Source organism: Balaenoptera borealis, assembly GCF_965194805.1.
Source record: "Balaenoptera borealis genome assembly, chromosome: X".
Classification (NCBI taxonomy): Eukaryota; Metazoa; Chordata; class Mammalia; order Artiodactyla; family Balaenopteridae; genus Balaenoptera; species Balaenoptera borealis.
The window spans coordinates 34162434-34175492 of record NC_138881.1 but is presented as its reverse complement, the minus strand read 5'-3'; the positions used below and the strand labels follow the sequence as shown (position 1 = coordinate 34175492).

The 13059-nt window shown below is 42.6% G+C and overlaps 1 protein-coding gene across 17 annotated transcripts in view; it reads right to left on the bottom strand.

Moving 5' to 3' along the window:
* The window catches only part of SYTL5 (synaptotagmin like 5), a 288224-nt gene that overhangs the window by 84228 nt on the left and 190937 nt on the right, over positions 1–13059 (bottom strand). For 11 of the 17 annotated variants that reach the window (XM_082378134.1, XM_082378135.1, XM_082378148.1 and 8 more), the window contains 3 exons: positions 5375–5483; positions 3940–4075; positions 938–1146 (listed from right to left, as the gene is read on the bottom strand). In XM_082378134.1, coding sequence (XP_082234260.1) covers positions 938–1146; positions 3940–4075; positions 5375–5483 — 454 coding nt within the window. Of the gene's footprint in view, positions 1–10; positions 1147–3939; positions 4076–5374; positions 5484–13059 lie in introns of those variants that run through there. The other 6 variants (XM_082378141.1, XM_082378132.1, XM_082378143.1 and 3 more) reach the window with 1 other exon arrangement.

The window sequence follows — 13059 nt, the reverse complement described above, 5'->3', positions numbered from 1 at the left end:
AAAGAAGGGAAAGGGGAGCATTACACTTTACAAATGGAATGTTTTGATCTTCTGGAAGACACCGATCAACCTCTGAGGGGGACCTGCTGACCAGAGAGCCCTTCAGTGGCTTGTTCTCACCGTATCTAGTGAGTGGGGTTAGCATGGACTTCATCCTTTGTAGCCTGCATTCCTCTCCTCTGCCTAGATGATGGGGAACAAATCAGGATGGCCCTAGGGGCTCATTTCTTCCTCACTTTGGTAGTTTAAGTAGAAAGCTGGCTCATCTAGACTGAGTTAACTCAACAGAAGAACAGGCTGAACTGGGAGTTTTTGTTTTACTGGCAGAGATAGTCTTGGCTCTCCCTAATCTATACATGTGCTCTGCTGCTGTAATTCCCCCCACCCCCCAATTCGCCCTGTTACAGTTGTGTCTTGTGGAATCAGTGGTGTGTTTCCATGACCTGTTTGAACAACATGAGACATTATTTTTTTAGGGAAAAAATGGATTTCCTTTCGATTCAAGCAGTGTAATGGCTGCAAGCATGGACAGAACTGAGAAGAGGCTGAAGTCAAGTTGGTCTTGGAAGTCTTTCTCTCCCCGGTCAGAAGCATGTGCTGTCTTGGTGATCCTCTCCCGAGCAAATCCTGAAGTAAGGCCCAAGAAAGTTCCCAGACTAGTTGAAATCCACTTAGACTAAAGTGTAAATGGTATTTTATGAAAGGACTGAATATAAGCATTATATACCCCAAACTTCTAGCTGAAGGATACAAAGTTACATAGTAGTAATTTTAACAATGAACCAATCCTTGGCTAAAGTAATGGAGCATCTGTGGAAATTTCGAGAGTCGGCTAAGAGGAAACTACATATACACTTAGGACACATCAGACCTGCAGGAACCACTCCCCTGCCCCACGCCAAGTCACAGACTATCTCAGGGTTACCAAGTCCCTCACCGCTTCCAGAATTCAAACGAACTCCTCCCAGAAAGATGTTGCTGGAAAAGGCCTCCTTGTCCCAGACGGTAAGTTCTAGGCAAACATTCTTTAAATCCTGGGGATGCAGGCCAGTGAACATGAAGGTATGATTCCACTGAGGGTTAACACTCTTTTTTATTACCAGAGTTTTGTGCTTGGTGGCTTTGCTATCATCAGGGAGCAGGTAGCTGCAGGAGAAAACACAATCAAGCCATCAGTGAGACAGTAAAGCAGAAAAAGGCACCCTTGCGTAGTCATGTCAATTTCCCATAATTCCTCGTGTGTGTGTGTGTGTGTGTGTGTGTTTATCTGTGTGTGTCTATTTGATTTTCTTTCCCAGCATCATATATGCTTAAATCTGGGTTTATTTAGTGGAATGGTTTATTATTTTTTTTAAGTGGGGCAATAGTAAAATGCCCACACTCTCCTTTCTTTTTTTAAAAATATTTATTTATTTATTTATTTGGTTGCACTGGGTCTTAGTTGTGGCACGTGGGCTCCTTAGTTGCGGCAGGCGGGCTCCTTAGTTGTGGCATGCATGTGGGATCTAGTTCCCTGACCAGGGATGGAACCCGGGACCCCTGCATTGGGAGCACAGTCTTATCCACTGTGCCACCAGGCACAAGTCCCCCGTCCTCTCCTTTCTAATCCTGTATTGGTCCTTCCCTCCTCCTGAAATGAAAATACCTCCTGTGGGAGACACTATGTAATAATGTTCTGCCTCCTATCACCTTTGGCCCACCTCTGAGGTGACATGAAGCCACGATGAGCACTTCCTGGCATGTGGACAGCTTCCTACTTCAAGCGTCTGTGTCTCTTTGCTTCTCCAATTAAGGACTTTGGTGCTCTGTGAGCTGATTCAGCTTCTGTGCAGGAAACCCTGGGATTACTGGGAATTTAATGTCCCCAGGAGCAACCCTCAACCAATGAGTTTTAGAAGTTGGTGGCTGAGTCTCCCAGCTTCCCTGTCCCTTGAAGGGACGATCCTAAGGTACATTCCACAGACTTCCTTGATGCTTCCTTAGTGGAACTGAGCCCAGTTGCTCACAGTGGTAACCTGCCTAGTAACATATTTTTATCAACTTCCCTCCCTTCCCTGTCTCACTTTCTCTACTTTGTTTTTGATCATAGTACCTGATGAGTCAGGGAGCAGACTTTAGGGAAGGAGACTTATGGGTATGAAATTAGTACATCAAACATGAAAAATACCACAAATGACCTTACAATAAAGAAGATACATTATGACACTTGAGATTTCATATCATGTACCAAACAGAGACTGTTTACCTCCCAGTATTCATTCTCTCGCTATTTTTCTCAAAAAAACCCCCCAAAATCCTCATTTTTTTAAAGTTAGGCACAAGATTGTCCAGAATAAAGACTACATTCCCCAGCCTCCCTTGTAACTCATATAGCCATGTGACTAAGTTCTGGCCAATGGGATACCTTACCTTTAGTCTTTGTTTATATACAAGAGAAAAAACTTTTGTCTTGTTTAAGCCACTGTTATGTTGGCTCACGGACAGACCTAATACTGATATATTTTATAATATTAAATTTTACACAAAGGTCTATTCTTGCTCTCTCATACTCTTTTTCAAAAAATCTGAGGTCCCTTGAAAATCAGCTCAATGTTTAAGTGTAACCAGGGAGAGAATTTACTAGAAAGTTACTGGCCTTTAAAAAGGAAAAAAAAAAAAAAAAAAAAAAAATATATATATATATATATATATATATATAAAACAAAGATACTGTCCTTTATTATCTCTGCTTCATAAATGTTCAACATGATAAAGTAAAAACTATTCCAGAAGATGTTAAGTCATCCGTGCAAGGCCACAATGAGTTCATGGGTGAGAAGCCATACCCTCATCCCACCAGTGAGCAGGAAGAGGCCAGAACTAGATGGTAGGGCTGGGGAGGCAAATTTCAACGGCAGGATCCACAGAGAGCATTTCTTCTGTGCTTAAACCTCCTGGGAGAAAGAGTCACGGACAGATGGACCAGGATTCAGGCACACACACACTCACCAGTGGGGAAGCCCCAGACATCTGCTTCTCCTTATTATAGCCCTTACCAAAGTTAGACTGTGTGAGCATAAAGGTTTGACTCATTTCCTTGTAGGGAAAATTACACTTTTCCAAGAAGGATTGAGGAGAGGAATGATACTGTCATCTGACTCAAAGAATTAACCTCACGGCTGGCATCACGGGACTTTGTTTTACCTTATGCATTTTGTGGTGCTCTGTGAGACCAGGGACCATGTCTTATTTTTGGAACTGCAGGACTTAGTGCTTGGAACGTGTGCATGTACGTGTTTGTTGCAATGAATGAAAAATATCCCGCTGGTTCTAGTTCTTCTAATTATAGGAGAAAAAAATCTCAAATAGAAATCAGGAGGGATTTGTTGTTTGGGTTGCCTTGAATGGGTAAGAATGTCCATTAATAGGGCTGCATTCCCTCAAGAAACTGCCCCGGGCTCCACAAAGTGGGCACAAATGCCCAAGAGGCAGTCTTGGAGTTTCCCCAAGGCACTCTCCAGTGGGTATCTCTAGGGACGATGCTCTGACATCTCCACTTTTTACAAGTTCCCCCAAGAGAGCAAAATACCAAGGATCCAATATTTTTGTTGACGTTGCATATAGTCAGTACCAAATGATAACAAAGCGCAAGTATACTACATGTAGAAAATCATACTTTCTCCTGCTGTGAGAAATGAATCTCACAGGAAAATTTGCCAGTCCTGAGGGCGAGAGTCATGGGACATCCTGAAATATGCTAGAAGCAGGCTGAGAGCTAGAATAAGCAGATCTCTCTTGCATTGTTTTCAATGTAAGCGCCAGCATTGAAGGAGAGTTCTTTCCTAGCACACATTTAGAAGAACAACAACACAGAAGCCTCACAGCCACCACTGTCTCATGGATCACAGACCTTTTCATCTCCCATTAAGTATCATCGAAAATGAGCTCAAACAAAATTACCCCTTCACAAAGCTATCAGAAGTGCCTCCTGATTTCACCGCTGTCAAATTCTTTGCCTCTTTGATGAACACTTCTAGGATTCCTCCAGAGATGACAGGAGAGTCCTTCTTCTTTCCTCGTTTAAAGGTCTTCTTTCCTGCATCAGCCATCAGAGAAAAAGAGAGAGAGAGAGCCAGAGAGAGAGAGAATGAGGGAAGGAGGGAGGAAGAGAGAGAATGAAAGAGAAAGAGAGAATGAGAATGGGGGGGAGGGGAAGAGAAAGAGAAAAGAAGGGAAGGGAAGAGAGAGAGATCATGGGTTCCATTTCAAAATTTACAAATAAAATCCACAAAGATTTATTTCATTTGCAGAGTGAATGAGATCTTTACATTATTGTATACTTTTCCATGTAATCACTTAAATGATTTTTACCCCACTGCATTCCTTCTGGATATATCTTTCATTTTCGTTGAAAAAAATGAGCAAATAAATTGTAAAAAATTAAATACTCCCCTATAACATATAAAGGGATAAAATAGAAAAGACCCTGAGAGCTGCCTGGGTCACATCCCTGCTCTCTGTGAGGAACAGCTACAATGAAAGCCACACACATGTGCCAAGACCCCCAAAGAGAAAATTCCTAACTCCCGTCTTGGATATTTTAGTCTCGTACATTGTCAACTCCATGCTGGGCCAGCTCTAAAGGCTATAGCTCAGACACAATTACATTTGGGGGTGAGAGGAAACTCTTCCCACATCACATTTTTATTCTGATGACATACGCTCAACATGAGTAACGACCGCCTCCACCACCACCTTTATTTAACACTGTTCTAAGTGCTTTGTATGAATGAACCTATTTAATTCTTGCAATATCCCTAAGAAGTGAGGCAACTGAGGCTGAGAGATAGTCATTTAGTTGCACAGGGTCACAACGACAAGGGTGATAGGAAAAGAAAGAAGCTGCCTGTAGGAGTTGAAGAAAGAAGAAGGGCAAAAGGGATTTAAAAGTTGACTCCATCTGGATTTTTCCTTCGTATTCTGTGTTCCAGGTTAATTTCTTTCTCAAGATGCCCTGAGCAGCTGTGAATGTCATAAATCCAGACAGCAGCTTTCTACACCTCCCCTCTCAGCAGGCCATCCCCCATCTCCCCCTACCCCCCACTCTACCCGGCAGAGGGGGAAGATTCTATATGTCCTGGACCTCCAGGAAACAAATCTCAACATTAAGGTTGGTCTCTAAGTATGAACTCTGTCTTTTCCTTGTAAGAATCTGACATCCTTCCCCATACACAGTATATACTTTTCGACTCTCCTTAAACGACAGTGACACCTAACCCTTTCCATTTCATCTGTGTAATGTAAAAGTAACAGAGCCCACCAACCCCTGATCCCTATTTCCACACTTCTAGAAATGGAATGTCCCCGATCAAAGTCATTGATTTGTTTTCTCTACCTTGAAGCTGTCCTAGTGGAAGTGTCAGGTTCTCCTCCGGGGGTATGTAACGTAAAATGACTGTCAGCTCTCCTTTGTACTGAAGGCCAATATCAGCAGCAAATTCCACCTGGCCAAGAGGAGTCAGGTGAAAAGAAAAAGTGAGAATGCTTGGTTTGTAATTTTGTAGCCCATATTTAAATGTACAATATTTACTTGGTAACGTAAATGTGACAATTTATTCCTATTCAACTATGTTGGCACTTATTGGTTCAAGAGATGCCTCAGGCATGAGAAAAGAGAGGCTGGAAAACTCTATGAAGGTATTTGAGTATAACATCTAACGCTAAAGTAAAAGGAATTTGAGAGGAGACATATAACACACATTCGGTAAATCAATGGACACTGAGTGCCTGTGATGCATTGAGAACTGGACCCATCGTTGAACATACCCAAATAATTTGGGGTATGAGGCAGGAATAAAGATGTCACTGAAAACAGCCCCAGGAGATACTTCTCTCTGTCTGTCCTTGATGTCTCAAGGCCTTCCTAAGTATCCAAGAAGGGGCAAGTAGGCAGTAATGTCTGATTCATATTGGGCTGCCAGCCACCAACTATGAAAAGCTATACTGGTAATTCACATCATTAAAACTCAATGCGGAAAAACTGGTTCACCCCAACATTGCTGGTGGGACTGTAAAATGGTTCAGCCACTCTGGAAATCAGTTTGGCATTTTCTTAAAAGACTAAACATACAACTACCATACACCCTAGCAATTTGCACTCTTGGGCATTTATCCCAGAGAAGTAAAAGACTGTGCACACTGAAAAAAATCTGTACATACGTATTTCTATCATCTTTATTTGTAACAGTACAAAACTGGAAACAACCTAGATGTCCTTCAATAGATAACTGGTTAAATAAACTGTGGTACAGCCATACCACGGAGTACTACTCAGCAAGAAAAAGGAATGGCTATTGATACACACAACAACTTGGGTGAATCTCTAGAGAATCATGCTGAGTGAAAAAAAGTCAGCTTAATAGGATACATACTATACGATTCCATTTACATGACATTCTTGAAATGACAAAATAATAGATATGGAGAACAGAGTCATGGTTGTTAGGGGTTAGGAATGGGGGTGGCAGGGGGGAGGTGGGTGTGGTTATAAAAGAGCAGGAAGGATCCTTGTGGGGATGGACCTATTCTGTATCTTGGCTGTAGTGGTGAATATACAAAGCTACACATGTGACAAAACTGCACAGAAATAAATACACAAACACACAAACGAAAACTCAGGAAATCTGTATAAATGAGTGGATTGTATCAATGTCACCACCTTGGTTGTGGCATTGCACTATAGCTTTGTAAGATGTGACCATTGGGGGAAACTGGGTAAAGGGTATATAGGATCTCTCTGTATTATTTCTTACGATAGCATGGGGATCTACAGTCTTCTCAAAATCAAATTTAAAATTTAAAAATGCAGTGTGAGCACATACCCACAGCCTCTGTTCTATAGGTCTCCCGTTTGCCATTGAGTCAACGGAACTTTGATTTTTCATAAATAGGGTAAGAAAAGTAGTGTACTTTCCTCAGACTTTTCCTGCAGGAACTTGACTGCTGAGCAATGAGTCAAGGGCTGAGAACTGCTCTCTTCTGAGAGAGGGCAGACTGAAAGAATTCAGAAACCCCAAAACCCACAAGAAAGCCCAAGGCTGTTCAAGCCTCAGTGAAAAAGACTGATACCATTACAAAAGGAATCCTTGCTTTACTTTCTTTCCTCTTGGTGGTGGTAAAACTTATTAGTAAAGGTGGGGAAGTCATTTGAAGTATTTTATTCAGCTATCTTGCCAGGGGCACAAATGAGATTAGATGGTTAAAGAGACTATCCATCTAATATTTAATTATTTTAAATTGAGTGCCTTGTAAGAGGACTTTTCTAATTGTTTTGATGGTTTCAGTAAATTTTAGTTTATGTGAAAGTCACAGATGGAAAATTATAATGGATATTATGACAGATAAAAGAGATCAACTGCTTTTTTTGGTACTATGGCTAATGAGAGGTGAGGTATTTGTCCTCTCTGGATCTGAGTGGGCTCTGTGATTGCTCTGACTAGTAGAATGTGGCAGAAGTGATCATGTGCCAGTTTCTGGGCCCTGGCCTTAAAAGGAACAGCTTCTACTTCTTCTCTTGGAATGAATATTCTTGGGATTCTCCCTCTGGGAACCCATGACGTGAGGTCCAAGCCACATGGAGAAGCCACACATCGGTGCTCTAGTTGGCAGGCCTAGCTGAGTTCCTACCTAGCTGGCAGCCAACATCAAGTATGAGACAGCCAACTGGAACAACCAGCCCAGTCAAGCCCTCAGATGACTTCAGCCTTAGTCTACCATCTGGCCTCAACCGTATGAGAGACCTTAAATAAGAACCACCTAGCTGAGCCCAGTCACCCCACGGAATCAAGAACAATAATAATAAATTGTTGTTTTAAGCCACTAAGATTTAAGGTAGTTTTCTATACAACAACAGTTAACCAGTGCAAGCTCTGTTTGCTTTCAGCTGAGATCTTTGGGTAGGAAAATATATTGGCAGGAAAAATTATATGTGCAGGTGTCACATACTAATGTGCAGTATATTTGTAGAGATCAAAACATGCATTATTGGGATTTATTAATGTTGCATTACTTTCTAGCTGAAATTCAAATATACCGGTGACTTGGTATAAACACAGTCCTTAAATCTTGTGGGAGTGGAAAATAATAAAGGTCAAGTCTTATAGCATTATAATCACACACAACAGAAATCCAAAGGAGGGAGTCATCTTACAGTCTGCACATAGCTAATATCTTGGGGGTATTTTTGGTACACTTGCAAGGAAATTCCAAGGCAACATCCTGTCCTGGCATTCTACCATTTTACATTATTCAACCAACTCCTACTCAGAAAAAGGTTGCAGAATTCAACTCAATTCAATTTATTCAATTCTACCAACACATACGGAATGGCTTCTTGTAGTAATGATTTTAAGGCATTTTGCTAAGGGCTACGGGGACACGGAGAGAGACCCGGCTTTCAATGAATTTTCATTCTATCCAGGAGATATATATATTCAATAGAAGCTCTATTCATCTGCCCAAATGCTCTCCATTCCCGGTGAAGAACAGGATCCTCTACAAAGACCGTGCGTGCCTGCTCCCATCAGCTGAAGTTCATGCTCATCAAGTCAGCTGCATTAGTCCCCGAAGCTCTTTATGCCAGGCATATTTGTGGCTGTAATTATATAACTGAATGTCACAAATTGAAGAGTCCGAAAAGACAGCTGCTACTAGAAAAATTAGGTTGACCGACTTATCAGAACTAAAGCTTTGAAAATAAATTTGCTATTGGATTATATTTGGGCTCCAAGCTGTAAAAGATTAGGAAAAAGATGATGAATATTTAGAAAGGTTTTGCACTTGGTTGACTTTTGAAAGTACTCTTAAGTTTTTGTTTCCACTTTAGAGAAACTCAAACTAGAAACTGTTGATTAGGATACGTTAGGGTCAGAATTTATGCCAGGAGGATATGACAGAATTTCAATCACTGAAACCATACTCAAACAAAACAAAGTGCCCCTATATTAGAAGACCTGAAAATGAATGCACATGTATTTGTTTTAAGTTAAAATACATGATTAACAAATGCACTGGGGGACTGGGTACGTGTTTGACTTCTGTGACTTAGTCCATGAACTGACCTACTATTATTGGTCCTGGTTGCTGGGAGAAGAGGGCTTCTACCACACAGCAAGCTCAATGGCAGACAAATGATGACAGTTGCTCCCAATACAAGTACAAAGAAACTACTGCGGGAAGAGAGTAATCCAGAATGGGGTGAAGAGGGGGCCCGTGTCTGGTCCTTAAAGGATGGGAGAGATGACGACATATGAAGGGGGGTGGGGGGAGATGATTAGCCTGGCTTAAGAAAGCAGGATGAGCAGAATACAGTGGGGTTTGTGTAGAATGTGTTCTAAGGACGGGTAGGGAGTCAGGTGTGATCAGAGGTGTGTGTGCGGAGAAGCAGCAGCTAGGAAGACGCAAACAAGCCGTCTACTCTGGGGTCCTGAGGAGATCTGAAGACACGAATTCCTGTTATCGTGTTTTATGAGGGTGGGTAGTAGGGTAGTGGGACCACGAAGTGAAGAGAGGTTTCCCAAGGTTGTGATATCAGGCAAAGTTTCATGGAGAGGAACTTTTGCTCAGTCCCACAGGGGAGCTCTGAGGATAAGACAGGTCACACCTCAGAGCTGGCCTCAGAGGCAAGGGAGTGAGAGAGTTTACACTCCTTCACCCCTCAGTTATTGATCCAGGGCTCTGCCCTCAAGCCCCAGAGGCCTTAAATACCTAGGCTATTCTGGCTTTCCATGCCCACATTCCAAGCCCACTCCAGCAGCCTGAGGGCGCCTCTCCTACAAAGATTGGTAGGTGTTGGCTGGCAGGAGGGACAGCCATGGGGAACCACGTATGCATGAAAATGGGGATACAGGTAAACCACTGACACCCCCCTCTGCTCCAGAAGGCTTTTTGAAGAGAGAGAGGTCCACTTTCCACCAGAGTAGGAAGCAGAGTTTCCACTCAGACACTTACAGGTCTAAGGTGGGGTCATATATCATGGACACAAGTCTGCCCAAACTGCCACATAAAGAGAGAGCCCTTTAGCTAGGCAATCATTTCACGGGACCTTATATTACATTGACTCTGCCTGAAGGTGGGATGGCGAAGATTTCCTTGGAAAACCACTTAGGCTTGCTGTTGACTTTCAAAGGTCCTTTTTATAATCGCACCTTCTGGGAACACATGAAAGGCAATTTATACTGACAAACTCTTCTTATCTAACTACCTAACGTGCCTTCCGGTAAGAAAACGAGTTATAGCTAATAAACAGTCCCATGTCATGCAGTAAAATGGGAGTTATACTGTGAAACTACTTTATAGTAAGTACATCTGGCACCTTGAATTCTTTCTCCGTCTGCATCGGCCTCCATATGGGTTGTAAGACCTAGCAAAAACAAAGGAAGGTGTCCAGGGACTTTTCACCAACACAGAGTCGATAAGCAATAAGGCACTGTGTCTTTCCAGTCTTCCCACTGCCAAAGGATGTCAGTATTTCTGAATGTTTAAGGACTATTAATTCCGATCCTCTATTGTTAAGGAAATTGGTCCCTGTAGCTCACACTTCAGCTCCTCAGCTGGATAATCTATAAGAAGCATCAAGTCTCCAAGGCTGCTCATGCTATAGCTGCAGCTGATGAAGTGACTACTGCATTGAAATGACTGAGAGGCAGACGGAGAACGAAATGACACTTCTCAGAGTCGGCTGGTAATCAACCACAGGGAGCCCAGCTCAGCCCAAGGATGAGCCACTCACGAAGCAGGAAGCAGGAGGCGGTGTACAGAGCATTTTTTGGTATCCTGCCTCCCTGGTTTTGGAAGGCATGGTATCTAAGCAAGTCTGAATAATCTGCAGCCTTTCCTCTGTATGTGTCAGAGGGAGCTTGGTGGAAAAAGATGACATGGATTAGAGGCACCAATTTAAGTTGCGTTCCCCAGAAGCCGACCCTGAGGTGAGGATTCTTATGCAAGTGACTTATTAAGAAAGTGCTCCCAGGACAGGCCAGTGAAGGGGTTGGGGAAATAGGTTGGGGAAGAGGAGGAAGCCAGGCAAAGGCACAGCCAGATCCAGCAGGAGAGCTCTGGAGTATAAGTAACGCCTCCGAGCTTTTCCCACTCTCAGTAATGGAACTGAGCTTTCAAACTCCCCCATCTATCAGTTATTGGCTAAGGGTTGCCTTGTGGCAGGCGGTACATAAGCTCCCAGGAATTTCTGGCTCTCTGCCTACGTGGGAAAAATTTACAATAGCCTGAGGACAGACTTCTAAAGAGAGCCTCTGGCAGAGGACCAAAGGAGTTCCACTGACATTAAACACCATCAGGATGTTTCCACCTTGAGCAGCCTCAGAGAGATGCTTCTCCCTTATGAGAGAAAGTCAAACCACTCAGTGTCAACGTGAAGGTGATTACCATGGAAAGTTGTTGACCCCTAAGCACAGAGGATGCTTGGGAGAGGCCTGGGAGAGCTCTGATATCATCTCAGTGCAAATTCTCCAACCATTTCCAAGAAACTGACTGGAAGCCCTCCAAGCTGGTTTCCAAAGAGCCCAGCTCTTTGGAAAGAGCCCAGCCCCCATATAACATGTGCTTTCATGTTATATTTCTGACAGACAAATTAACTTCATGGACTAAGATGCATGTTACTTGTCCTTCATCAGTGTCACGCATCATATGATATGTTGGACATTTTCTATGATTCTTTGATACCCATTACACAAAAGGAAGCACGTGATAGGAGACTGTTAAGTCAGATTAATTGTTACCCTTTATGTTGAGGCTTTTCATTCAATTCCAAGAAACTTAGTACTGTAACGACCAAATATTTCTCATATTTAATGTCTGAGCAACGTTATGCTATCATGGACTTGTTAACACTGTACTTCCTATCTCTACCACATTTATGTTAGTCATGGGAATGAGGTTATTTTCTGTTTGAGGATTTCTATTTCATTGTCCATTTTACCCATAGCCCAATTAAACCTCCTAAAGATTTTCCACGAGTTATTTACACCAAGTTTGAGGTCAACACTTATAAAATCCACTAGAATATTGTATTTAACTTCTGAGTCTCAGTCTCCTTATATAAAATGGGGATAACGACGCTAACCCGACACTGATGGTTGTAACCATGAGATGTGAACGATGCTGTTACTGATGATGGTCAACGTTTGTTTTTTGCTGTCTAGCATCCACTCACCATTTTTTTTTTTTTTTTTAGTACTACTGTACCAGGATTTCTTTTGGGGCAATACCACCTTCAAGACCAGAGTTATGTTCTGATTGTCTTAAGCCACTCAATGTATCTCACCTCCCTAGCCAGAATGATTGGCTCAGGATGGGCAAATAATGTAATGAGGATTAGGAACCAGGGCCAGGGCATTGGTTGGGCTATTGGAGGAGGAGGAACTCTCTCCTCTCCTGGACAGTGTGAGGCAAGGATGAGAGGTTTGCAGCTCTTGTGGTGTCCAAGAGAAGGAGACCTGGAGCTAGTGAGGGAGGCCCACACTGCATGAAGTCTGCAAGTGAAGCCAACACAGAGAAGAGAGACCAAGAGACGCCAGGGCCTTGCTAAGATCTGAGTATCTGGATCAAGCCATGCTTGCTAATCACTGGCCCATAATTTCCTTTTATTTTTTTGAGTAGTATGAGCTGGGGTTTCTGTTCATTGCAATATAAGGACTCCAATGTAACATAAATACTACCTAGCATTTAGTGAGACGTTTACAGCGTGCCTGACACAATACTGCAAGCATCACGTAGCAGGCTTCTTCAAGCCTCACTGCATCCCTAAAACTGATGTCCAATTCTTTTATCACCAGTGAGAATACCAAGGCCTGGGAAGTTAAGTAACTTGCCCAAGGTCACACAGAGACGTGAAGCCAGGAATGAACCCAGGAGGTCTGATCTGCATCCACTATCTTTACCATCATGTTCTTTTTGCCCTTCTCTCTATAAAGAACAATCTTTGGTTACGTAAATGTGACCTTTTTTCCACCTCACTTTTGACTTCAAAAATTACTGTAAACGTAGAGATACCAATTGCATAGA